The sequence below is a fragment of the Botrytis sinoallii genome, assembly GCF_014898435.1.
Source record: "Botrytis sinoallii strain Bc 23 chromosome Unknown BSIN_011, whole genome shotgun sequence".
Classification (NCBI taxonomy): domain Eukaryota; kingdom Fungi; phylum Ascomycota; class Leotiomycetes; order Helotiales; family Sclerotiniaceae; genus Botrytis; species Botrytis sinoallii.
This window is the reverse complement of record NW_024066038.1, coordinates 1-25,509: the sequence shown is the minus strand read 5'-3', so window position 1 is coordinate 25,509 and position 25,509 is coordinate 1. Positions and strand designations below refer to the sequence as shown.

Below are 25,509 nucleotides of genomic sequence, written 5' to 3'. Positions count from 1 at the left end.
ACGAGTCACGATGTTAATAGTGCCTGCATTGCATGGCCCCTGTCAGCGCCAAGTTTTGCCAGGGGGATATCGGCGACCATATGCTACTTTCCTAAATGGATTGGGTGATGATTTGCAGACTTGGGGAGACCCGATGGGCTGGATCAAACGTTATAGTTTTGACGAGTAGGATCACGACTTTAAAGCTTTGATACTGTGTGACATTGCGATGAAGGGGGTGATGTGATGACACTGGCAGGGTGAGAAAAGTGGTTTCCCCGGAGGAGATTTATTGATATTGGGTTGCGATGGAGACTTCCTGGAGAGTCGGAAGGGCAGATCTACAAAATCGTGAATTACCGTAGTGCTGGAAAATGATCATTGATGAGATCTATTAGCTGCTGCTGATCATTGACCTTTTGTCTAAGATCACCAGTTGGGGCTGGGGCGGGTCTATTGTACCGAAATTCAGCACTCGTGGAATCTCTCCTTCCTTGCACGAGATATTCGAAGTGCCGGTTGTTTACTGCATCGTCAAAAGCTCTCAGCAAGTTCATCTAGGTCTACCTAGGTAGGTACTCAGAGTCAATAATACTCAACCCCCGAAGTAAACACAATTCATTTCGTTAGGATTCCTATTGAATGAGGGAACCCAATCCTATCAGACACCTTGTAAACCGTTATTTATCCACCCTCACCTCACCGTGTTCACGGCAGGTACTAGTACAACTTTCCAGCCCGTGAACCTTACTGCTGGATCCGGATAGGTGCAGCGAATACAGAAGAAGATGTATGTACGTCTGGCTCTATCTTGTACGCCAGCATGCAACAGCCAAGGGAGGAAGGTAAGGTTCCTCGGTATGATCGGTAAGGGCTCTGGTTGATCTCTGTCGCAAGCCTTACTTGATCAGATTATTTTGTGGGTGACATCAAGACTTCTTGGGTGGAGATACATACTGGAGAGTCAATAGTTTTGAAGGGGTGTAGAAAGCTTCTTTTGTACGTACGGACGTGCCTACCTAGGTACTTGATGTATAGTAATCACAAAATGCTAAATGGAGGAAGGGTATTGGAGATGAAGCTTGAGCGTCCGGGAAAGTTAAAATTTACGAATCTGGACCACAAATGATCACATTGTATCTATCCAGTTCAGCTAGCTTGACGACTGAAAGACAGAGATAAAGAGTAATATATTAAATTGCATCATGAGTTAGGCAAAACATATATTTCGAATTCTGAATATCGTGTTGAGAGATTCCCACCCTCGGGACTCGGGCGGGAGCGAAAGCGATCTGCAGTGCGGCGTGCCTCCGTAGCAGTTATTTTCCTAGCTCGCCCAGCCGTATATCGATGTTCCACAACGCAATGCAAATATCGTTTTGTCCCAAATGAAATAATGCGTAAATCATCATCCTTGGAGTTGGAGTGGAACGGAATATCATCTATTCTTCATTGTGCTCATACATATTATATGACATTGTGAACCTGGGAATCCCGACAGATAAACCAGAATCCCAGTCGAAAGCTGTGCCATCCATATCCATACATCTATCCCGGCGAACTGGCCGTGGCTGAGAGAAACGGAGAAAGAGAGGGATATTTGGGCCCGTGTTTTATCAGGTGAGGCATGGAATTCCTCCGATGTGAGAGAAATTGATATGATAAATGATATCAGGCTAATAGAATGGAGTATGATGCGCATAAACCATTGCTCACATTTCTCTATGTATCTGCCTACACAAATCAATAATCCATATGATGGCGTTTTTGTTGACAGGTACAGAAATAGCATGTGCATTGGGGTTCTCAGCAGCCTATACGTTCTACGCCATGGCATGAAGACGCCCCTAAAGCCTCGCGAACAAAAAGCATAACAGTGATCTCCCAGGGCTTACTGTACTTACCGTACCGACTGAATGGGCGGCGTGATGTGATGTGATGTGATGCGCTGCGCTGTGAGATCCCATCCCATCACATCATATCGCACCGTTTATTTCCGTCTTGAACTTAGTCCGTCCCAACAACACCACCCGCACCTGAGCACACGGCCGCACAAACACAAGCTGGAAAAGGGGAATTCCAGCGGAAGCAAGCGAGGTATTGGACACAACCGAAGGATATTTAAAAAAGGCACAAGGCGGATGCGATGGGACAAAGGGAGCGGTTCGGGATTAGGTGTTGTGGCATGATAAATGAATGGGAGAGTGAATGCAGAGTGTGTGTTACAAAAGGAGAATGTCTACATGTACTGACTGATGAATGACCCAAGAGCAGAGGAAGACCGACCCAGGAAGGACATGCTGATGACATGGAATATAAGGCAACGGAACCAGGTACTCACGCCTGCGAACAACAAGGCAGAGGTTTGAGCCAGAGGATATGCATATTTTAAAGTGCAATCTCTCGGGTTTCGAGAATGGAATTGGGAGGTGCGTATGAAGCTATCATTGGCTAAGGGGAATTATGAATGGCGCGGAAAGGAATTAATGCGGGTAAGCCTCAGAACAATGGGTGAAATATTGAAGTGATTAGAACATTCCAATTGCATATTTGTTTTTCTGGATAGTTACCAAGTAGATGAGATGAGATACCGGTAGCCACATGGCCAGATGACAACGGAAAATTCTAGAGGATGGGATTCATGATATTCTCGTTCTTTATTTCCGAATTGACATTAGTTCGATTAGCTGGCTTTCATCCCTCCCACGATTCCCATCTCATCAAATTAAAGTTGGTCCACACCTTTTACTGAGCAGAGGGGAGTGAGATTTGGTTGTTAATGATCTACGACGGGACTTTTTTTTTCATTTACTGCAGCGGTCGCTCGCTCGCTCGCCCTTTGCTTTGTGTCCACTATCCACTGTCCACATATGAGCCACTTCATGATCTCTTTGGAGTCTCCATCTATCGTGAGGCGATGGCTAGTGGCAGAAAGGAGGAAAGGCCACAATTCCATCATTGATGAAGGGGCTAAACTCGCTTTCGTTTCGCAGCACCGACCACCTTACCATTCTCCAATTCCAATAATGACCTAGTGTGAACAAACGCTTAATTCAACTAACTCCACTCTCTTACTGCAAATAGATACAAATATACATAGCACATGACCATCATTGTCCTTCATTGGCCTTCATTGGCTTTCATTGGTATGAATAAAAGTTAAAGATGATGTCCCTTGGTCCATTTCATCAAACCTGGCTATAATCTTCCGTTGTTATTATTATGATTTTTCAGCTGACTTCGGAATGGTCCCACAACCCCAAAGCGTTTTACCTTTTGAATCACGATTTCAGATTTCAGGAAGAAAGAAGGAAAAAAGCGTGCTGTGTATGCTTGGTAACTTGATATAGAAGACATTCGTCACTTTTACGAACTGTTGCATCGCATTGACGCCATCTCTCAGCCAAAAGTACCCGGAAAGATCTATTATGGTATCAACTCTACCGTACAAATCTCAAACAGCTCAATTTGCATTATTGAGATGAATGTCAATTGGTGCAAAGTGTCAGATTTGTTCGTAGGCAGACAGATGGGGAATTATCAGATGGCATGGCAGGGCATGGCATGGCATGGTGAATCATGCGATAGATGCGATAGAAATAGCTGATATCGGATTTCAAAAGAAAATAGTAACATCTGCGAGAAGAATACCTCGAGGGATTTGATTTAGAAATTTCAATGTATTCCTTCCCTTCACATTTTCCCCTTTTGGATGACGCCCAGACCTCGAATCGCTCAATGAGTTGGGAAGTTGGGAGGAAAAGTGGCAAATGCCCAATTTGTGTGAAAAGGATCTCCCGGCGAGCGTATGGTAAGTGCTTTTTTGTCTTCTCCATCCATTTTTGCTTCCCCCTTCATCGCCATATTCGCCATATTCGCCATATTCGCCATATTCGCCATATTCGCCAAATGTCCCAAGCCTCCGCTCCTCCACTCTCGTCGACATGTTGCTGCGATGAGGTGTGTGTTTTTCTTGGGTACGCACTGTACGGTATTCTATTTGGTGTTACATCGAAGTCCACACCCAAGTACCTGAGAAAGATCCTAGCTTCTAAGTTCTAACGACACATTTCGCGGGTAACTCCCTTGGTGGATGGAAGACTAAGATCCCGTCCAGACTCCAGAGCGCGCACTAGCCAGGTATGATGTTACTCAACTAGGATAAGCTAGGCAATAAATTTCAAATCAACTTCCCCATTTTGCTTTTTCACTCCCTTTCGTAGTTTCGCTCTTCGGTGTTTTAATCGTCTTGGTTTGCACGGATTTCTGTGATTTATCGTGCTGTGTAGGATACTGGAATGGATGGATTTATTTCCATTTGCAGCTTAGTGCAATTCGCGCGTCAATGATGTTCTAGGTATAAGACTCCTCGCATCTTATTCGGATGTTAGGTACGTTGCCAGCTATGTTACTAATGTAGCAGTGTAGCACATCCTGGGTTCAGAAGCCATCTTATTTACAGATTCGATGTGTAAACATGGAAGACATGGATGCTTACGGTCAAGATGGGGCAAAAGGAGAGTTGAGCAACCCGAAAGATTGGGTATTGTGCAGAAGCCTTCCCGCAACGCCAACGAGGATCATTCATCATCAATATATGATGTTACTCCTTCAAGAACCCGAGTTGGCCTAGTTTGCCAGTAAGATATGTCTCAAAGCATCAGAAACCCCCCAAAAAGTATTCTTCTAAGCTTTCCAAAAACTTCCTAGGTTCTAATCTATCCCTAGGTTTCCCAAGAGCAAGAGCGGGACGAAACGAATCTTTCAAGGTTTGCACAAACCATCCACTACACTTCTATACGTCTTAAGTCTTCATCTGCTATTTCAACCACCCCTACCACAAAACTCAAAACCCGCCCACCCATACCTAGACCATCGCACAACATCCACCGACCACACATCAATCACGTCCCCGCTACCCAAACAATCCACCCCGGGCCCAATACCAATACCCATACACCCACACCCACACCATACACTTGGACTAAAAACACCATTTACCATCATCCCTACTTTCCATTCTCATCCCAGAAAAAAGTCCCAAAAAATCTACCCATACCCTGAGTTTATCCGATCGAAACTGGTGTACAGGATCCGTGCTACCCATACCAAAACACGCATCACCCCTCCCCAGAAGCATCCTCACTACCCCCCTGTTAAGACCTTGATCGTTGTCGCGCCCGCCAATAAAATGTTTTCGTAAGAATCCCTACGTCCCTGGCTTACCTGGAAATCAATGTATATCATTGTCATACTTCCCATCGCCGACTATACTTTACAAGACATAAGCCCCATCCTCAACCCGATATTGTCTTTCCTATTTCAACATCTTCATACCAATCCATCGGTTTCCTGTTCTCAAATATAACTCCAGTCCATCCATCTTCAATATCATCGATAACTAGCATTTGCTTTCATCTCTTTTGAAAGAAAAATTCCCATCTACGCGACTCAGTCACCCATCAGAGCGTTGCGTTTCGAATCATTAAAATCTTAACCACACAGACTCTTCTGGCTCAAGCTTTCTCCCTACTTTCCGCTTCAACTGAAAGGGTCACCCTTCATCCAAAGAAAATCGTATTTTCTCATCGCCACTGCCGCCATCACAAGTCTAGATCAAGGGACGAGATTGAAGCATCCCAAGACCAGAAACCACCACAATATCTAGCGTCGTCTCCACTTGTAACATCTTCCTTGAGACTCACAGGACCAAGTACAGCACCGAGCGACGATTCTATAATAAGGGTAGTCGCGGAAACTTTCAGTCGTTGAGCAGCCGTTAGTTCGTGTCCCAGGCTCAGGTACACAGCGAAATTACATCCCTTGATCCCTTGTGTTTTGAAAAAAAAACATCCACTTGCTAGTCCGCGGCCCATCCGTGCACTTGAGCTCTTCGACACCTTTTCGAGACCTTGACCGCTCTTGTGGCATCCTTTCACGAACTTCCGATTCCATCTTAGGGCCGTTGACCGATTAGGAGCTTCCTATATCCCAACGTCTTTGCCCATCGACCTAACGACTGATTATCATCACCTTCATTTTGATTTTGATTTTCTGTCTTTATCTTCAATCTTTATCATTCAGCATCTAATATTCTTCAAAATGTCATCATCTCATCGACGCGGGCCTTGGTCGCCAGCCGAAGATTCGTACTTGGTACAACTTGTTCATACACAAGGAGCTTTGAACTGGGTGAGAATTGCACAGCTCATCGGTTCAAGATCGCCAAAGCAATGTCGAGAACGTTACCACCAAAACCTCAAGCCAACCTTAAACCACGACCCAATCAGTCCCGAAGAGGGACTTCAAATCGAAAGATTGGTAGGAGAGATGGGCAAGAGATGGGCCGAAATTGCTCGAAGACTTCAAGGACGCAGTGACAACGCCGTAAAGAATTGGTGGAATGGAAGTATGAACCGAAGACGTCGTTTGGTTCTTCGTAGAAGGACTTCGTCTCACTCACATTCCTTCAACGAGCAGTCTGAAACCCTATCATTCGCACGACCAGTTCACTCTCATTCTCACACCACATCTCGTCACATTGACACCTTTTCATCTCGAAGAATACACACTTCTCTTCCTTCACCATCAGTATCCGAAGCATCTCGAGCAGAATCACTCGATGGTGCTCCCTCCTTGATCTCAGACCACCTGCTCAAAACTTCTCCATCTCTCCCAGAGTAGCATCCTCACCCTCCCTCGAACTTCCACCTCTCTCATCATTCGACCGTCTCAACTCTCGAAGACCATCTCTCCCACAACTTCAAATTAGACCTAACACCTCACCATACGCATCAGAGTTTGAGTCACAATCATTATGTCATCCATCATTAGAAAGAGAATCGTATTACACTCACGCACATTTCAACTCGATAAAATCTTCTCATCACAGCAGAGGCCCGAGCGCTGCGAGCATATCCGTGAATTATCCACACCGTCGCTCAGAGCAACAATACCCTAGTCCCCTACCTCCATCTCCACCTCGCGACTCACATCATCAACGCGAGTATTATATCTCAGGGCATGCACAGCAACAAGAAATTCCAAGAGGAGCTCCACAGCCATTGACTGCGCCACCAAGTCCTCAACATATTCAGTTGGCCCCTATTCGATCGATCAGTCCTGGGAATACTTATTCTCGGGAGGCAAAGGAGAGGGACACGAGGATGCAACTTACGAACCTTTTACTATGATCGAGTGGAGTTGGATGGGTTTAGAAGATAGATATTTCTTTTGTGTATATCAAAAGTTACTTAAGGAAGGACGGAACTCTAAAAGAATCACAGCATCATTTCATGTACGCAAGCAAGCGAACGCATTTCTTACGTGTCTAATGCCTATATACGGCTGTATATCTTTGTTTTTATAGCATAGTTATTGTTTTACTCTACTGTCTACAGTATGGATTGGGAGGCTGCCGTCATTTTTATGCATTTGTAGATACCCTGGATTGAATGGACGATGAATGGACGATGGATAGGATAGGATAAGATAGCATCAGATAGTCACAAACAAGCAAACAAACAAATAATATAAATAATCAAAACATACTACTTTGGTACTCTACTTCGCGCAAATTTGACTGCTACCTCTCATACGACGGCGATCTGAACGCCTAGAAATCGAAGGAGGGATGAAAGCATAGGCTGTTCCAATAGACACATGCCATACATTACTGTGACTTTACAAGTAGCTCAATCACCGTATTGCACTCTCATCCGTTTGCAGCTTAGGTATGACCTATCAATCCTTAAGCTCCACTAGCTCACAGCCACCTAGCAAATCTCGGACGACGATGAAAATTTCTTCAACTCAATTCGTATTGCAGTACTCGTAACATCTTCAACTCAACAATCGAATCATCAAAGCTGCGACACCTAACGCTATCCCAGATTAAAAGTCCAAGCTCATCATCAAGTCTGTCAATACATCCGCTATCAACCAGCTGAAACCACGTCAATGCATCAATGCAATCTTCCATTCAAATCCACAATTCTACTCATAATATACTTCACTGCAGACATGCATGACCAGATGTTCCTGTCAATCAAGTTTGAATTTGATTCATTGTGGCTATTCAACTGCCAGTATCATCATAGTCGGTGTCAGTGTGTGGTCTACTTCCCATCTTTGAAACTACAACGCACCAATGCATGTTCTCCATGCTTCACGGTAACAGTCCACTGGCATGACCAAACGTTCCTGTCATGATACTGAAACTGGCAGTTTAACGGCAGTGTCAGTGTCAACTCAATCAACTTCATACTAATTTGTTGGACAAAAGTGTGTCTCACGCTGAGAGGTTGACATCTTACAGATAAGACTACACCATGCTTAACAACGCAATGACAATCAACTAATCAGTACAGCTTGAGTGTAGAAACTTGCAAGTTGCAGGCCACATACGGTTCCACTCTACTAGAATTGACAGTTCATCCATGTTTTTGATGTCAGATACAGCATAGATCGATGACCGAATGTGGGTGTATGCATCTCCTGCCAAGAACGGTATGTGATTACCCCCAGCTTCGTCGCTGCACCGAGTACCCTCGCTGCACTGCAAATCCCCCAGCAACTCGCAAATCATTGCAAATCATCGCCTCCGCTTCGCAAGACTGTAACATCCGCTTCCAAGCGCCAACCCAAATCTGCAATTTCCACATTCCACCAACTAGTCAACGTCCCCCTTTAAGCACATTGAGTAAGTATACTTATACACACTACGTGCTAGCTATACCTTCTGAAGAATTCTTTTCAATTAATCATCCTTCATTTCTTTCTCAGATATGCACTGCACACATCTCATCTGCAAAACTCGCCCACTGATGCACAACTAGTGCTCTCGAACCCGTTAGCAACCGATTATTCGTTCACTGCAACTCAAACGGTCACACCGAGTACTTAGCCACATTAGCTCCGTGATTCCCTTACTCCTTTAACTCGATTCACCCTAACCCGCAAATCACACCCAAGCCCACTTTCCACGAGGGGAGTGGACGAGGCGGGCCACGGTAATGAAGTTGTAGATCTACTTCAACGGGCACGAGTCATTCGTTTGGCGCTATTCCCAATGCAGTTAGCAAAATGGAGGGGGTGCATGTAGGTATGTGGTGATTTTCGCTAAGGCCAGGGTGGAAGTAGTTCGTGATTTTAGTGTATGCCTTATGCAGACGTACGTGCGTGCGTGCGTTTTTCCGCTATCCGCGTTTGTTGAGAAGAAACAAGGCAAAATAATGAGGAGGTTATTGATAGCGCCAATGATAAACTCCAACGAATATTTACTTCATGCAAAAACTTGGAATTCGAAGGGAGCATACAAGAAATTTGCTCGAGCTGTCCGCATCTAGACTAAATGACATAATTTTCTCTCTCTTTACTATTTCAAATATTCATTTCTCCATGTGCAGTAGACTCAAACACTAATGCATACCCATCTGTATCTACCAGTGTGAATACAGTCAAGTCGTCTCTGCTTGCTTCGATCTTGATTACATTTCAACTGCCACTACTCATGCTTACGGTTACCTTCCAAGTCTAGAAGAAAGCCTGAAGAATGGAAATAATTCGAAAGTCTCCGCATGGAATAAGGAACCGCAAAGCAAGTGCTCTTCGGTTATAGCATTCTGTTAGCAAAAAGTCTAGAATTGCAGGGAGAGCTAGAAAGAAGCTAGAACCTTCACCGAGTAGAAAGCGTTTGTTTTGCCAGTACTTAGTAGAGTTGCTACTCTGAAAAGCTACCATAGCTACATTACATTGCATTCAACCAGGCAAACTGGCAGTGCAGGTACGAAGTGCGCCACCATCTACAGAGTGTCTGGGTGTATTATACGTATATCTTGGCCAAGAAAGAACTTAAGCAAGAGTTTCGAGAATATTCTGCACCGTAGCTGAGTCGCCAGGCATGGGGGTAGAGGGAGTCCCCTCACGATGTGAGAATTCGGTATACCAGTTCTGGAATCCTGCAGTAGCAAGATCTTCGAGTGATATGCGCCATCTCCATGGTTGTACATAGATGCCCAAAGAATATTGATCCTTGGGATTTCAGAGAATATACCAAGCAAGGTCTAGGTTATAAATCCTAGCTACCATGTACAGATCTTAAGTATCATACTCATATCATCTTGTACTCCGTAGTTATTCGATGCTGAATAAACCATTGCTACCCAATATCCACAGATGGTGAGTTGAACATAAATTCCCTCGGTAAAGGTGGATTCCGGTACATTCCCCTCAACCCCATCCTCTCCTCTTTTGTTTTTCCGAACAACTTTTGCCCCCGTGGGATGCCCCAGAAAATAATTCAACCATGCAATTCGCAAGCCCGAATATTTTAATATTCAGAAAAAATCGGGCACTTGCCAGTTGATACTGCTGTCAGTCCTAATCCGATTTAGCCTCTTGCCAATTTCTTTCGCGTCGTACATTTTCCGAAGAGCGACAGGTGAAACACGCCGACACATGGTATGTCTATCTCTGCAGTCACTACTGGGGTAGTCGTCTTGCTCTTTGTTAATAACATCTAAAATTGTTACCATTCACCGTTAATATGCATACCGCTAGGGTTTGCTATCTCAATTGTCCCCAGGAATTTTTCACGCTAATACCATGAGCCCCCGGCAAAGAATAATAACTGCAGCGCCTTAAAAAAGTTCGATTAAGCTCGTGAAAGGATATCGAGGCCTTGCAGATATCTGTTGGTCTCATTGGTATTGAGATGCCTTTTCTTTCCATAGCAATGACTCCTGGCGATAGATTAATTACTCCAAATTGGCGGGACTAAGACTTCGGTTCTTTTTATGTTCCCTCGTGATGGCAACATCGCAGCGGTGTCTTGAGATTGGGCTCGAAATGTGCTTAGAGGGCTCCCATGATATAGAGGGGATGAAATTGTAACGAGATTTGTCTGTCGCATAAGTGACTCGCTAGAGCAAACGTCCCATTTGGCACACACACGCCTTAATTTCATAATGTGTTTCTATTATACTGCCCCGGAATTGAGTATCACCTGCTCAGTCATGCTTACAGTGAGATATGATATGATACTCGCCTCACATTGCCGAGCTCATCAAACCTGGCGACATTCAAGCCGCCATGGCTGTAAATATTACCATGTGATACTGAACTGACGGCCATATTTTCACCCCGTTCATCTCCGTAACCATAGTCAGTCTATTGACAGGACACGCGATTTCGACGGGATTAATCATCACCCTATAAATAAACCAATGAACTGGAAGAATGCCACATCGCTCGCTCTACCGCAGCATTCTATTTCTCTTTAGTAATCTCACGACTTCTCTTGACAAAAACGACACTATATCAAAAATCTGTAATCATGTTCGGCGACTTAATCTAGGCGCATCATTAGCAATCGCACCAGGAATTGTAGAAGATCGACCGAAACAAACGAGAAGAAACGGTATCTCAACTGGTAAGAAGGTGAAATTAGATCTTGTTACTGCAGCTGAATGGGCTAGTAGTAGCCCAGTCGTCGGTACTAGCAACGGTGGCTGTGATGTCATAACACTGTTTACTATAAGATGAGTTTCCAGTCAGTGAGTTTGCTGAGAATATAAGATGTGAGATAAAACGAAGAGTAGAAGATGAAGTACTTGTCTAAGCCTGTGCTTCCACCAACTAGGTTCATTAATTCCATGATTCGTCTAGATGAAAGGATGAGTTTCAAACAACAATAAATTCGCAATGTTCGCGGCAAATGAAGCTCTTAATCAAGATAAATTTTGGAGTTCAATCATTCTGAAACACAATTTTTGATCGAGATTTGTATGTACACCATTGTAGGACTCGGTTGATATAGTATATAGGATCTTACTGACAGAGCTCGTCTTGAATATGAGAACATAGAACATGAACCTGCGTGTCAGATAGTCCGGATTGCAATCCCACAATAAGATGCTCATGCTCATCGAAATAACTTGAAACAGTAAATTCAGTTTGAACATTAGAACAGTTAAACCCAGGAATTGTTCAAAGTGATCAAAGCATGCTCAGAGATTCAAAGCTCGAAACGTCTCAAATTGGACTGTATTTCAGATTCTTGGACACGGTGCTGTTATGAACGAATACAGAAGGCAGAATACATGAATGATGCAATGCGAGGGCAAAAACAACGGTATGTGTGACTTCAGACATCAGCAGCGAGAGTACTCTTTCACTACGAAGTCTGGGGATTTCATTTTTCCTCTATCCAAGAAAATATCACACTGAAAAAATCTCGTATCGTCCGGTTCCATTCCTTCGACTCTCACCCACGATTTTTGTGACAGGTACCATTTGATCCAGACACTTCCTTCTCGTTTGGCCTGTGATACTACCTTCAGTCTGTGCACACATACTGGTTAATCTTGAGATTTATCTTTCAATTGAATCAACTATATTCAATTTCTCCTTCGGCATCCGCCATTCCCCCCCTCCCTTCCCCTCTTTTCTCCTCCTGGGCTTTAGTGGCCATGCCCTCTCATTGATACACAATACAACTGCTCCATAGAGGCCAAAGAAAACACTTCGAGAGAATCCGTAACTTACAGAAACCTTTAGAGCATGGTGATTGGCGAGATCATCCAATGTTCCGATCTTGAGTTCGACAAATCCAATGGCCCCCATTACACTTTTCATCCTTTCGACCTAGATGTAGCAATCGAACACTGCGTAGAAGTAGGTTGCATTTAAGGCAAATGGTGCCATCAAACCTCATAATACATCAATGAGTTTGAGGGTGGAGTATATGGCGTGGTTGTGTCGGCACATCTAGGTACCTATATATGATGATGAATTGCTCCATCCACTTGTGATTCTCATGTGGCCTGTAACACATTTCAGTATTCCATGACAGATTTTAAAATCAGGTGGTCTCTGTCTTATACTTGACTGCTTTATATCGCCATTTCAGTCCAAACTCAACAATGCAAATGATGATGATCTAGGTCTTGAAGGCACAATTTCATCTTCAAAAAGATACACACTAAAATTTAACTCCGACCCCACACCGCGCTTACACTAACGACTTAGAAAGTTCGGCTTCAAAAGAATATCCTTAAGCTGCAGTAATAGGTTGATAACTACCTACCATAACTCTTTTAATTCACCATTCAATTATTTTGATATTTGAAAACCCTTTCAATTCAATTCAGGTCTTCTTAAAGGTGACCCTTTCGCGCGCAAACTTCAACTTTCCTTCCAGGAACCTCAAATAATCCGAGTCTGCACCACTTCCTGGCATCAAAGACCACCGGACGATTCTGCAGCTTGCAGCAAACACAATACATCTCATATTTAGGGATTAGATTTATTCCTCATCTTTGAACAATCAAACAAGCTGTACAAATACACGTCAAGGACTCCAGATACGCGCTCAAGAACCAACATTTACAACGAACGACATCTATAAGAATACAATACTTGCGACCCTTCCACATTCCAACATGGCGACCGACATGGATATCGATATGGATATCGACGTTGGAATTATTGAGGAATTGCCCGTTCCAGATATGGTAGACATTGAGCTGATTGTAAGTACTTTCGACGTTTGAATGTGCATGCGCCGGCGGAAGACACAAATGCCAGATCGGAGGCCTGCTCGATGTGTCACTTAGACAACATTTTCACCAACATTGCACTAACTTATGTATACAGCCGGATCAGCCTGCGGCACAAAACGAAACCTCAGCTCCAAATGATAACTCTGGTCCAGATGCAGAAAAACCCACACCAGAGAAAGTCCACATTCGCGGTTTGGACAATCTTACCACTCAGGATGTAAAGAACTTCGCACAGCATTATTTCACCGAACACATTTCACGAGTAGAATGGATTGATGATTCTTCATTGAATTTAGTGTATGGAAGCAGCGATATTGCTGAAGCTGCTCTTCGAAAGTTCTCTGCTCAAGAGCTTCCGGAGGATATTTCACAGCTTCCAGTCCTACAATCATTTCCTGCCAACCCTTTCCCCGAAAATCCCAAAATCAGCTTACAAGTACGCATTGCCGTGGTCGGAGATCGCAAACAGAGAGGGGCCCGAGAAAGAAGTCGCTTCTACCTTTTCAATCCCGAACATGATCCTGCAGAGCGCAGAAAGCGCGAGGGTGGACGAAGATATCGGGACCGAGATGATGACGGGTATAGAAGTCAGAGATATGACGAACGGGAACAACGCAACCGGCAGCGTGGAGATGCAGAAGCAGGGTTTAATGCAAGTCTTTACGACGATGACGAAACAGCTTTGGCAACTAGAGCTGCAAGAGGTCGTGGACGGTCAGGATCTGGCTCGCCCATTAGCGATTTTAGGGAGCGAACTGGCAATCGACGAGGCTCCGGTTCGCGAGAGTTGTTTCCAGATAGGAGTGGAAATGATGGAAGATTGAGAGATCGAAGCGCATCGCCCATGAGCAATGAAAATAGAGCTAGAGATAACAATAGACGACGTCGAGACATAGCTGCTGCAGAGAATAGGTCGAAAGCTAAGGATATTAAAGTTCGCCTTCGCAGAGAATCCGCTACAAAGGAACTCTTCCCGAGCAAATTAGGCACTACTCAACGAAAGTCCGGTGCTTTAGATGCTGCAGACGAAACAGCAGATTTGTTCGCAAATAGAATGCCTGTCCCATTTCTTGATGGAAGCTCAGATATTCGACCTAACAAACTCTCATTGGCAGAAAGGATTACATCAGAACGGCCACAGCAATCGCAAGGCTTTAGCATTCGTGGAACCGCAAAGCCTGCTTCTACTGGGTTCTCTATCAAAGGTTTAGCATCCGATAATTCAACCATGAAGGAACTATTTCCTTCTCGCTCGGGGAGTGGGAACACAGGGAAAGAGCTCTTTTCGGAGAGGATAGTTGGAAGGGGTGCAAGAAGGCAGAAAGCCGAAGATTTATTTTATTAGGTTAAGGAGGTCATGAAGCCACCCGTAGGCATCTAGTGATATTTCTCTGCGGTTGACAGGATTGCACATAGCGTTGGGGTATCTATGCTTTAGCAAATGGAGTTATATGGGAATGGATATGGAAATGGAAATGGAAAAGATACCATTATACTCTGCACATAGTAAGCAGCATTTCACAAGCAAACCGAAGCTCGTAGTCTATTTATATTATTCAATAATCACCTCTCAAAGCTTCTTAGTTACATTTTCGCAGGTCAATAAATTGTGAACCGTTTTCCAACAATGACGGGACTCGCGATATTGTAGCCAAATTCCCTTTTGTTCAATTGATGGATGCTATAAACTGAGTCACTTCACCATCAACGTCTTCCAAACTCTATTCACCTTTGAGACCATTGTAAATAATCCTCATAGCTCGACAAATGCTGCTATACAGCTAACTCAGAATGAGATATAATTGGCGCCAGTATCAAAGATTCTTGACATCTTACTTTTGTTGGTACGGCCGTCAATGGTTTGCTCCTTCTCTTTTCAGTTATATAATGCCTTCTAATTATTACCACCACATCATTTCAATCAGACTTCTCAAAAGTCGAACCACTATATGAATCATCTCCATCTCCAGTGAATCCCAACATCCAAAATGGATCAATGGCTCCGACCCGTCTTCGCAAGGACTCGAACACCAGTTCAATCCGCCCCAAGCAATCATTCTGATGAACCTCACGAAACCGAAGACACCATGAAATCTATCCGTCCTAGTTCGCGCGTTTCCTCCTACATTGGTTTTCGCTCATCAACTTCGAATCTTCATGCACCTGCAGGTGATACGTTTACCTTTCAACATGTCAATATTCCTGAAAACGTATATCATAAACCATCTGGAAGTCAGATGGCTGAAACACTTAAAGTGATTATGATGACAAGGAATTTAATGGAGCCGATACCGGTGGAGTACAACACGTGTATTTTACATGTTTTAGAGTCGTATAATGATCTACAGGAGATGTTGGCTGTTAAGGAGGGGGAGATTGAGGATATTAAGGGAAGGCATACAAAGGACATTAGGGAGTTTGACGGTATGGCTGAACAGTAAGTTATATCTGAATATAGACGAACATCTTTTGTACGAGTTGCTAATTATGCGTGTAATTCAAGGTGGAAGGCGAAAGAAAAAGATTATCAAAAAGAAATAAAGAATCTTGAAATTCTTCTCTCCAAGACCGAGGGAGGAATGGAAAATGTTACGATGGCGCGCTCAAAAAGTGTTGTTCATGGGACTAGAAGAGCGGCGGATTTGTTCGAAGACGGTATGGAGAAAATCAAGCAAAATTTCGCGCGATATAGTTCTGGGAGAGGTTGGTTGCTCATCATCTCCTTTTTGGCTTTACATCATCTAACTTCCTTAGATTCTTCTACTACCACAACTGACTGGGATATTGATCACGCACAACAAATTACTTCATCGCATCCACTAGAAACTCCTACAAATGCAAGTGAGCTCTCTCATGAGGAAGGAGATATACACCGCGAAGGAACGGTCAAATCTCGACGCAAAGAAAGTTCTTCAGTCCAAGATACCGAAAGTTTTTACTCGGCTATGGACAACCAATCCACCCGCTTGACATCTGTACAACTAGATGAAATAGAAAGACAACATGCTACCGAAGAACTCGGTGTAATATTCGACTCATCATCGGAATCAGATGATACCAGTTCCCGCTCGGCTCTTACTGAAGGTCAAGCTCCCACTCCCAATCGCACGCCCAAAATCCCCGGTACTCGCAATAGTAGTAAAGAGAAACCTCTACTCGATATTCCGACCAAACATCAAGAAATAGATCCTTTCTTTTCAGGTGAAACAGGCAATGCAAGACCATGGGTAGAACCACAAGACGACGGAGAAGTATCTTCCGTTGAATCCAGAAAGGGATTTTCGTTTAGAACAGGCGATGATACGCCGTCTGTGCTGCACAAACCCTCGAAAGATATTCTGCGGAAAAGTAATACGGTCTCGGCGCCGGGGAGTCGTCTGAGTTATGTTATGAATAATGAAGATGAGTTTGTGACATTACCTAGGCATCCCATCGCGGACGCAAATTCGCAAGTTAAAGCAAGCCCGAAAGCAAGAAATACGGGAACGAAGCCGATTTTGAGTACATCCCCAGGAAAAGAAACTTATGCTACGGGTTTGAGACAGCAGTTGGGAATAGGAAGGGCAGTGGGAAAAGGTATTGAGAGAGGTGACTCGAGTAGCAGTATTGTGACAGCTGTGAGGGATAATTCAGGCAGAAGTGAGAAGGGGAGACCGGTGAGGGGAGATGGAGGTGGAAAGGGGAATGCAAGTGGTGGGAAACAGAAGCAGAGTCAGGGAACTGCGGTTATGGCTGTAAGTAATTTTCTTCTTGGAGGTTAGAGTGTTGACTCTTAGATGATAAGATGGATTTACTTCCATTGCTCTTTTATCTAAGGTTCTTGATTGGACAAGCAACAAGAGAGAAGAACGGGAGAGCGGATGAGCGGGAATATTTAAATGCTGACAATCATCTGTGAATAGGCCGTGAGAGCGATAGCAGCGAGTAACAAATCGGCCACTGCTAACGATAGGATTCAAGCTCATGCGAATGAATCTGATAGCAAGGAGATTGATAGGAGAGAAGGGGTGCCTTTTAGCCCTGAAAGAAGTCCCACGGGATCGCAAGTCGGCGGTGATAGAGAGTGAGTGGGGGATTGGGATGGATTGGGATGGGGCTTGCGGAGATTGAGGGGGGTGGATAGATGGAAGTATGGGTATGGATGAGAGGGGGTTAGATGATGTTGACATTTTTGATGATGTTGACGTTGTTGATAGATGAGAAAAGATGCGCGTATGTGTATAGTAAGCAAGGGTACTTACTTACTTGCTAATACTACTAGCTGGGTATTAAGTTGTAGAGTTGTTTATGTATCTGAGGGGGTAGGTAGGTAAATAGCTGGTATTTATACTTGTACTTATACCTAGGTAGATAGGTATAAATAATATGACCTATAAATAACACATAATGGTAATGCAATATAATCTAATCTAATATATCATAATAATACATACCTATCTATCTACCTACCTACCTACTAAGCACCTACTAATCACCTACTCATCACTAATCACCTACCTACTAATCACCTACTTATCACTTATATAAACAAACAAACCCAGCAACAAACAAACCCAGAAACTAAATCGTAATAGATAGATAGGTAAGAATTACAAGTAAAGAAATATACAATTTATACACTTCATCTATTTTATTTATTTCATCTATTTTATTTATTTCATCTATTTTATTTATGTTATCTACTTCATCTATTTTATTTATTTTATCTACTTCATCCATTTTAATCAAATAACTACTAAGTACTCTCCTCCTATACTTAACTTGGGTACATACATACCTACCCGTCCATCCCGAGGTCTTATAAGCGAACTCGAGACTCCCTAATAATGATCATCTACTGGTATCGTAGCGCCCAAGACGCTCCCAGACAGACGCTTCAGGGCTTTCTCATTTATTCTCTTTTTTCGTGTTACCGACCTGGTTTCAGTTTGAATTTCGTAGATAGTAATTTAAGTACCACACAACCAACACATACTACATACTGCCTACCACATACACAATCTCAATGAAGAATAAAAAGTAAAAATCAACAATCAATTTATAATGGTATCATTGGATTCTATCATACATAGGTACATATTGAATGAGCATTACCATGCATTACCATGCATGGATAGCATTGTAGCATCGTAGTACAAAACACACTGCACGCATTGCACGCATCGCACGCTTAAAAAGACTAAAACCGCACCCCACCCACGACAATACGTACTCTCTTCTTCCGAGCCGAACGATTTAGTAACGCGCGCTTCTTTCTCGAGTTCATTGCCTCCCACCATACCGTCCATCCTGCACCCCAGTGACTTTATGTGTATCCGTTCCCTTGCTTGAAGGTTTTCTGTTTATGTTGTTTGTTTGTTTGTTTATCTGTTCGTTGATGTATCTCCTTTTTTTAATCCTGGTGCTTGGGGGATTTTCCCATACACCCAGACCCTATTGTCAAGTAGGGATCCTCTCACTACCCTCATCAAGTTGAATTCTTCCAAGTTTCTGCTATCCCCATTCAATTCTTCTCAAAGCCATTTGATAGCTTGCTTTCGCCTCTGGTCATCTCCCTTTCAACACCCTTCAACGCATCGAGTCCTGCCTTTTCCGCGGCTACGAAACTTGCTTTTCTGCCTGCTTTCTTTCCACTTGCTGTTGTTCTTCGGATGTAAGATTTAATGAAGAATCTTACGAAAAGGAAGGTCAATGGGGTAAGATAGATAACATTAAGCCAGATAGCGAAAGTTTGACCACTGGTATCGATACAAGGGATTGTACGAGTTTCGGTGACGTATGTTGGGATTTTAGAGTGCGATTTAGGGATAGAAGCAATTGGTGCTTGAGCGACATCTGAGACGGCTGGAGCGTTGACATTCTCGGCGAGACCTTCTTCGCCGACTGCGCGGTAGAGAAGTTTCTTGATCAGGTCGGCGACTCCGCTTGAGGTTGCGATTGCAGCGGCGGAGGTAGCGACAACGGATGCCGAGGAAGTAACTGAGGAGATGGTAGCTGGGATGGATGGAACTTGGACGGTGACTGTGTAGGAGATGAAGGAGTGGATGGTGGCATATGTAGCTCCAACGAGGAATTGAATGATTTGCATTGTTGTGAGACTGCGCTTAAGAGCTTGTGGGATGGGTACGGAGAATGCTGTAAGAGTATAGTAGGTATACTGAAAAGCCAAATGTTAGTCTCAATTACAAGATTTTGGGATGATCAAGAACTTACCATTAATGCGTGAATTCCAGAGTTAACAAACACGAACATCCAAATTGGTGGTGACATGAATCGAATTCCAGCCCACATGCACATCATAGCTCCCGCATGATGGTAGGTTTGTAGAGTAGAACTTCTCTTTCCCTTTGCCAAAATAATAACAGTGTCAAGAACCTCATAAAACTTGCTAAGATAGAAAAACCATCCATAGAAAGCAAGTCCCTCATTCCATAATCTTCCCAAATCGGTAGAGTCTGGAGTTCCGGCACTTGTCAATTTGAATTCAGTTGGCAATGCCGCGTTCCATTTTGACATGCTTGCATTGTAAGACATAGCATTATCCAAACCAGTAACACCATGGACTTTGCATAAACTATCGACGGTACCGGCGAGACCAGCTGGGCCCATTGGGTTTTGAATTGACCTTCTCAAAGCTCCAAACATGCCAACGAAAGTCCATCCAGAGTATACAGCCAAGAAAATGTTGTGTGCCACGACGAAAACGAAGAATGCCTTGGTTTTACTGATAGGCCAAGCTTTGTTTCCAGCGCGTCTGTTGTATTGATTGACCAGTGTAACCGTTATAGCATATACCGCAGCAATTGTGATTGGAACTCGCACATCGAGGGCGGCATTGTACCAGGAGGGGTCGATTTCGAATGGAGGGGCAGAAAGAGTCGAACCTGGTATTGGAGGAGGTAAAGTTTGAGGGTCGCCTTTTGGAGGAAATGTGAATAGAGAGGGTTCAGGGTGAGAGAAATGGACAGTTGCGGAAGCCATTTTGAGTAAAATTGTATAGGTATCTTTCTTTCGAAAGGTTCGAGGTGCAAGTTAGGAGTGAAGCCTTGCCTTGCGACGGGAGGGATGAAACCAAAGAATTTCAAAGAAATTTGATATCGATATCAAAACGAATATCAAATGAGGAAAGGGCCAAAATTGGAGAGAAGGAAAAAGTTAACTGGATCTCTCAAATTGGAAGAAAGTTAGATGTGAATTTTGAAGAGATCAAAACTCAATATCGTATGAGGAAGAGGATGAGGATGAGAAAGAGGAAGAGGAAGAGGAGGAGAGAAAGTAATGAAACTCTTCAACCCGTATTGTTGATATACTAGATAGGTAACGTAATGTATAATAAAATTCCTGACCTTCCTTTGGCATGCAATAAGAAAGATCTCAAAGGGAAGAAATAGAAGAACCGTAGATGTAGTAGTACTGTACCCTCCCTCTCCTTCTAAGTCCGGGCCTCGGTTTATTTTCTTGAATCCCGTCCTTTTTAAGAAATTAAATTGAAATGATTGAGTGAAGTCTCGTAATATTGAAGGTTTTACCAGGTAAATTCATCCATTTTCTCTTGGTTTCCCTCTTCATTTGATAGATCATAGTTTGATAGCCTCGCTTCAGCTAAAAAAAATTCCCAACAAATTTTGGACGAACAAAACCTTCCAATTCACCACACAAGGAAGGAGCCACAAAGGAAGGAAGCTGCAATCATCGGAAAGAAAAGATACTAGGATTGGCTGATTGGCTGATTGGCTGATTAGCTGATTAGCTGATTAGTTGACTAGTTGATTGGTTGAGTGGAGAGTGGGTTATGAGGTCTTTTTCAGCCTTATTTGGTGCATCCTCCCATACATACAAAGTACTTACATGAATGTTCAGTGCGCACATTGGATTTGATTGCGCATCGCATCTACCGCCTTTTGCTCCGTATACCGACACATTCTGCACTGTGGCATTGGTTAATGCGGTTAAACCGTTGACACCATACACGATACATGATACACGATACGATGCCGGTCCACGATACAGCTGGAAGATACACGACTCACAAGTTTCTATCAAGATGCATCTTCACTGGTCAATCTTGCAGCGAGCCTTGTGAATGCAGGGTAGCTTTGAAGCAAGCCAACAGGTACACACGCCAAATGTCAATTGAATGACTAAGCTTTATCCTCCTCTCTCCCAGATTGAAAAAAACCCACCTGGTTAATTCTTCGGAATAGTGGCGAAAAGATGTTTTTATCCAATTCCTGTTTTTTTTGGTTTTTTGTGTGTGTTTTTGCCTCTCGCGTCTCTCTTTTGCCTTCTGTCCGCTACTCCGCAGATATCAAAATGGGAGGAAAAGCGGGGCCAAATTCATCAGTTTGCTCTCAACAAAATGCACGAAAGTCGGATTTTGCCCACATTGAGCTTGCTAGTCCGAAATAAAATTTGGAGTTTGAAAAATTAAAGGTATGAAGGACAAAGTACAATGATACATCCGAGGCTAGGTTTGGGGATGTGCTGATTTCATGTGACAATCACACAGTTTAGGGTTTTTGTAATATGCTGTTACTATTGCGGTTGCTACTGTCGTTGTTACTATTACTGTTGCTGTTACTACGATGTCATCCAATTCAACATTAGTTGTTAAATATATGGCTTGGCGTGAGAAAATTCGAAAGATGCAGTTTTATTATGGTTATGACGGACTGCCAGGTAGCTAGTGTAACATTTGTGCGGTACACAAGGACTGATGTTACTGGCTTGGCCACTTGCCCCTCATTCTAACAAATCGTTAATTCTGGGGTATGCATTGGAGCCGCTCAAACGCCTCAAGTTCGTGTTTTCGTTCACGTGTTTTGGTGTAACCCTGTCACTTGGGGATCAAAGAAAGACCAAGCAGGAGCTGAAATTCAAGTGAGCGTGAGCATGAGCATGATATTTATAGAGCCTTAACTATACACGTGTATATCAGGATCTAAGATGTCGCTTCACAAAGTTGTCTATTATGATTCATTTAATAGTTGTTACTCAACTCATTCATAACAAGTGAGGACTGTCAGTCAATCACTGGTTTAGATATTGGATTATCTATAGCAGTCGAAACACTTCAAGGATCTATATCATCTGAAAGACTCGTTCCTTCAAAAAAGTCACATCGCCTAAAAAGATATTATTCTTCGAGGCGTTCATCTGAAATGTTAAATCATTTAGAGTGTGTGTTTAATCATAACTACCAGGTACAGGTCATCCCTTCCAGCGGGTTCTTGAACTCGTCTTCTCGTATAAGGTGGAAAATTAGGTTAAGGAAAGGCCGTGGTTCAATCTAACGAATTCTGGTCTAGTATATATCATTTGTTACAAGGTTTTTTTGTACACTTCTGAGTTGCTAAAGCTGCGCGATTATCATTATTTTCAGATACCTATGTCCATAAGGGATTCAAATAATATACCAGCCAGACCCCCCAGATGACCACTTCACTTTGATGCCTAATGTCTGGCTGTCCCAGATTCCTGTATTTCCACGATCCATTCCATGCATAAACTCATTTCTCAGGTTAACTTTGCTTGATTGCCTCCATCACCAGACTGCTTGAAAACGAAAATCAGAAAATCAGGCCTCGCTTTGCTGACTCACACGCCATAGAACCCCAGTGCTCCAAAATATACGAATAAACCTTGGGCAACTGTTGGTCTCCCGTTTTACCTTTCCTCACTTTCACCATCAATTAACTTTTTGAATCTCTCTGAGAGATCTATCTTTGTACTGCTCCAGCGCGAGTTTAGCTAGTAGCTAATTCTAGAGCGAAGATAGATTTCCAGCGCGCTTTTCCTTGGCTTAGTGAAGAGCTAGAGATCTTCTCGGACCAGATTTTCGGCTTCGATGTCACCATTTGGAGACACGGCGGGACTTGTGAATCGGTTGTTTTCGGTTGTCTTCAGCATATAGTCGTCTTGACCAAGTCGCTCTAGTGGCCCACGTGCTACTAAGGTGGAACGAACTCGGTTGTCACTCGACCAAGTTCTTGAAGCTTCTTCTGAGAAGGACAATTTTGGTACACTTTGTCGTATCGTAGCACGAGGTAAAGAGAAAGGGAAACCAGGGAATGCTGTGGTATGTATGGTGTTTCTAGGTGGGGATGGAGGAAACTTATCAGCTGATTCAGTATCTGGTTCGAGTCCTGGACGAAGGAGGAATAGAGGAAAAATGTGAGTTGGCTTGACGGCTTCGGGTCCATTCTGATTGCCAGTACCGGAGCGCGACAAGTGTCTAGCATTTGTATCCCGGAATTTTTGTTCGTACCAAGCGGCATTTTTTCTACAGACGGCAGCCTTTGCTGTAGCCTCGATCTCATCGTAACGAGGAAATTGCTCAGCTATATCTCGTAGGAAGCCAAGCATTGGTTTTCCGTCAACTAAGAGTATTTGGCCCGCCGCATTCATCGCCGGTAACCCAACGGAAACTCGCGTGGAGAGTAATTTTCCGTGCGAGTCGTAGTCAGCGGGAGCCTTGAGATGGCGCATCATCTTAGAGGATATGTACTCGGTACTCATTACAGCGCACGCAAGGTCCCCATAGAACCGACGGGTCGGGAGTTTGTTGTCTCGTGGAGACGGAACACATGAGTTGAAGAGAATGGGCCCTAGTGTGCCAATCTCGAACTTTACCATGTGTGGTAGTATTCTGTTCTATCCAAGTCGCTAAGGGGGTTTCTCGTTGCAGTCTTCGAGCCGCACACAAGTCTTGTGACTTAACTCGCGTGTTTTGGCGACTGCCTGTCTTTTTTCGGGATGCAGTATTAGAAAGAAGACGTTGGTTGATCGTTGGCCGAGGAGATTCCGCAGTGATGGCTGGGGTGTTGCAAATTATTTCCTCGTCGGTATCGAGCGCTCTCTTTTTGCGGGCCGGGGCCGGGCCACTCTGAAGACTATTAATTACTGTCTCGCTTGCCGCGTCGCTTCCCGAGTTGTTTTCAGAAACGTCTCTCGGTCCCTCTCTCTTTCTCTCCCCTGCTAGAAGCTGTACTGCCATATCTAACACATTACCTACGAAGCCCTGCACCTCTTTTTCGGTATAAGTGCGATGGTCTGAGGAAGTCCTGGGCATGGCTACCTTTGTAGCTGATGTGTCGGGAGCAGTTTGTACCCGAGGAACTTTCTTCTGGGATGATTGGTTCATGTTGTGTTGGTAAGGTCCGCTTCTGTCTGAATTGTAGTTGTAGGTGGTGGAGATCGGGGTTGGCCGATTTAAACGAGAAGAAAAATGCGGTTTCCCCGAGTGAGTACGAGTAGCGGGAAACGAAATTCGGACGATGCGGAACTCGAGGATAATATCGCATAAAGGTTTAGAGATTTGCGATGGCAAAATTGAAACTGAGGTTGTACATATAGGTACCTATGTATGCAAAGGCGCTAAGACTATTTGGCGTAGTTTCTTGTTATGGGGAGTGAATGATGGATACGTACCTACCTACTGACCAGTGAGATTTCGAGTGCATAGAGAGTTCGAGTGAATAGAGATTTGAAGTTGATAGAGATTTGAAGTTGATAGAGATTTCAAGTAGATACAAATTCAAAGTAAATAGATAGGCAGGTACTCAAAGTACCTACCTAGGTAAATAGAGATTTCAGAGTTGAGAATTTTGAGGGCAGAAGATTTTTCTCGCTGTGAATCATATATATTCTCCATCAAGATTTGTGTCTCTTAGGAATATGATATACATTTGGTATCAACAATTTCACCATTCTTTACACCCGTGTACTTTTCCGCCGCAAGCCCACCCTCATATGTCCTTTCCCACCTCTATTATCTCGAAGAGCATATGGAACAAAGTGCAGCCTTTGAATATCAACCTTGGCAAAATGGTCCTCGTTGCGGGCTAAGCATGGTCCTGAATATTCTGGAACTTGAAGCAGTGTAGCACCGTCGCGGACCGTCAATTCCTTATATGGTTCAGCGGAGTCAACGTCGGTTTCTGATATCTCACAGTCTGTATCGAGAACG

At 43.7% G+C, this 25,509-nt stretch overlaps 6 protein-coding genes across 6 annotated transcripts; 4 read left to right on the top strand and 2 right to left on the bottom strand.

Moving 5' to 3' along the window:
• Window positions 1-6,081: 6,081 nt before the first annotated feature.
• EAF02_006683 (uncharacterized protein) lies at window positions 6,082-7,172 on the top strand (the record flags this gene model as incomplete). The annotated part of the gene is made up of 2 exons (XM_038902731.1): window positions 6,082-6,486; window positions 6,543-7,172. 2 exons carry the CDS (start codon window positions 6,082-6,084, stop codon window positions 7,170-7,172), a joined length of 1,035 nt encoding a protein of 344 aa, XP_038757052.1.
• Window positions 7,173-11,217: 4,045 nt separating this feature from the next.
• EAF02_006682 (uncharacterized protein) lies at window positions 11,218-11,523 on the top strand (the record flags this gene model as incomplete). The annotated part of the gene is made up of 1 exon (XM_038902730.1): window positions 11,218-11,523. One exon carries the CDS (start codon window positions 11,218-11,220, stop codon window positions 11,521-11,523), a length of 306 nt encoding a protein of 101 aa, XP_038757051.1.
• Window positions 11,524-13,421: 1,898 nt separating this feature from the next.
• Window positions 13,422-14,886, top strand: EAF02_006681 (uncharacterized protein; the record flags this gene model as incomplete). Its single annotated transcript, XM_038902729.1, has 2 exons — window positions 13,422-13,511; window positions 13,636-14,886. 2 exons carry the CDS (start codon window positions 13,422-13,424, stop codon window positions 14,884-14,886), a joined length of 1,341 nt encoding a protein of 446 aa, XP_038757050.1.
• Window positions 14,887-15,529: 643 nt separating this feature from the next.
• EAF02_006680 (uncharacterized protein) lies at window positions 15,530-17,608 on the top strand (the record flags this gene model as incomplete). Its single annotated transcript, XM_038902728.1, has 4 exons — window positions 15,530-15,978; window positions 16,045-16,244; window positions 16,296-17,275; window positions 17,444-17,608. The coding sequence occupies 4 exons, from the start codon at window positions 15,530-15,532 to the stop codon at window positions 17,606-17,608; spliced, it is 1,794 nt and encodes a 597-aa protein (XP_038757049.1).
• Window positions 17,609-19,044: 1,436 nt separating this feature from the next.
• Window positions 19,045-20,522, bottom strand: EAF02_006679 (uncharacterized protein; the record flags this gene model as incomplete). Its single annotated transcript, XM_038902727.1, has 2 exons — window positions 19,045-19,698; window positions 19,755-20,522. 2 exons carry the CDS (start codon window positions 20,520-20,522, stop codon window positions 19,045-19,047), a joined length of 1,422 nt encoding a protein of 473 aa, XP_038757048.1.
• A 2,832-nt stretch (window positions 20,523-23,354) lies between these two features.
• Window positions 23,355-24,684, bottom strand: EAF02_006678 (uncharacterized protein; the record flags this gene model as incomplete). The annotated part of the gene is made up of 2 exons (XM_038902726.1): window positions 23,355-24,014; window positions 24,070-24,684. 2 exons carry the CDS (start codon window positions 24,682-24,684, stop codon window positions 23,355-23,357), a joined length of 1,275 nt encoding a protein of 424 aa, XP_038757047.1.
• Between the last annotated feature and the right edge of the window lie 825 nt (window positions 24,685-25,509).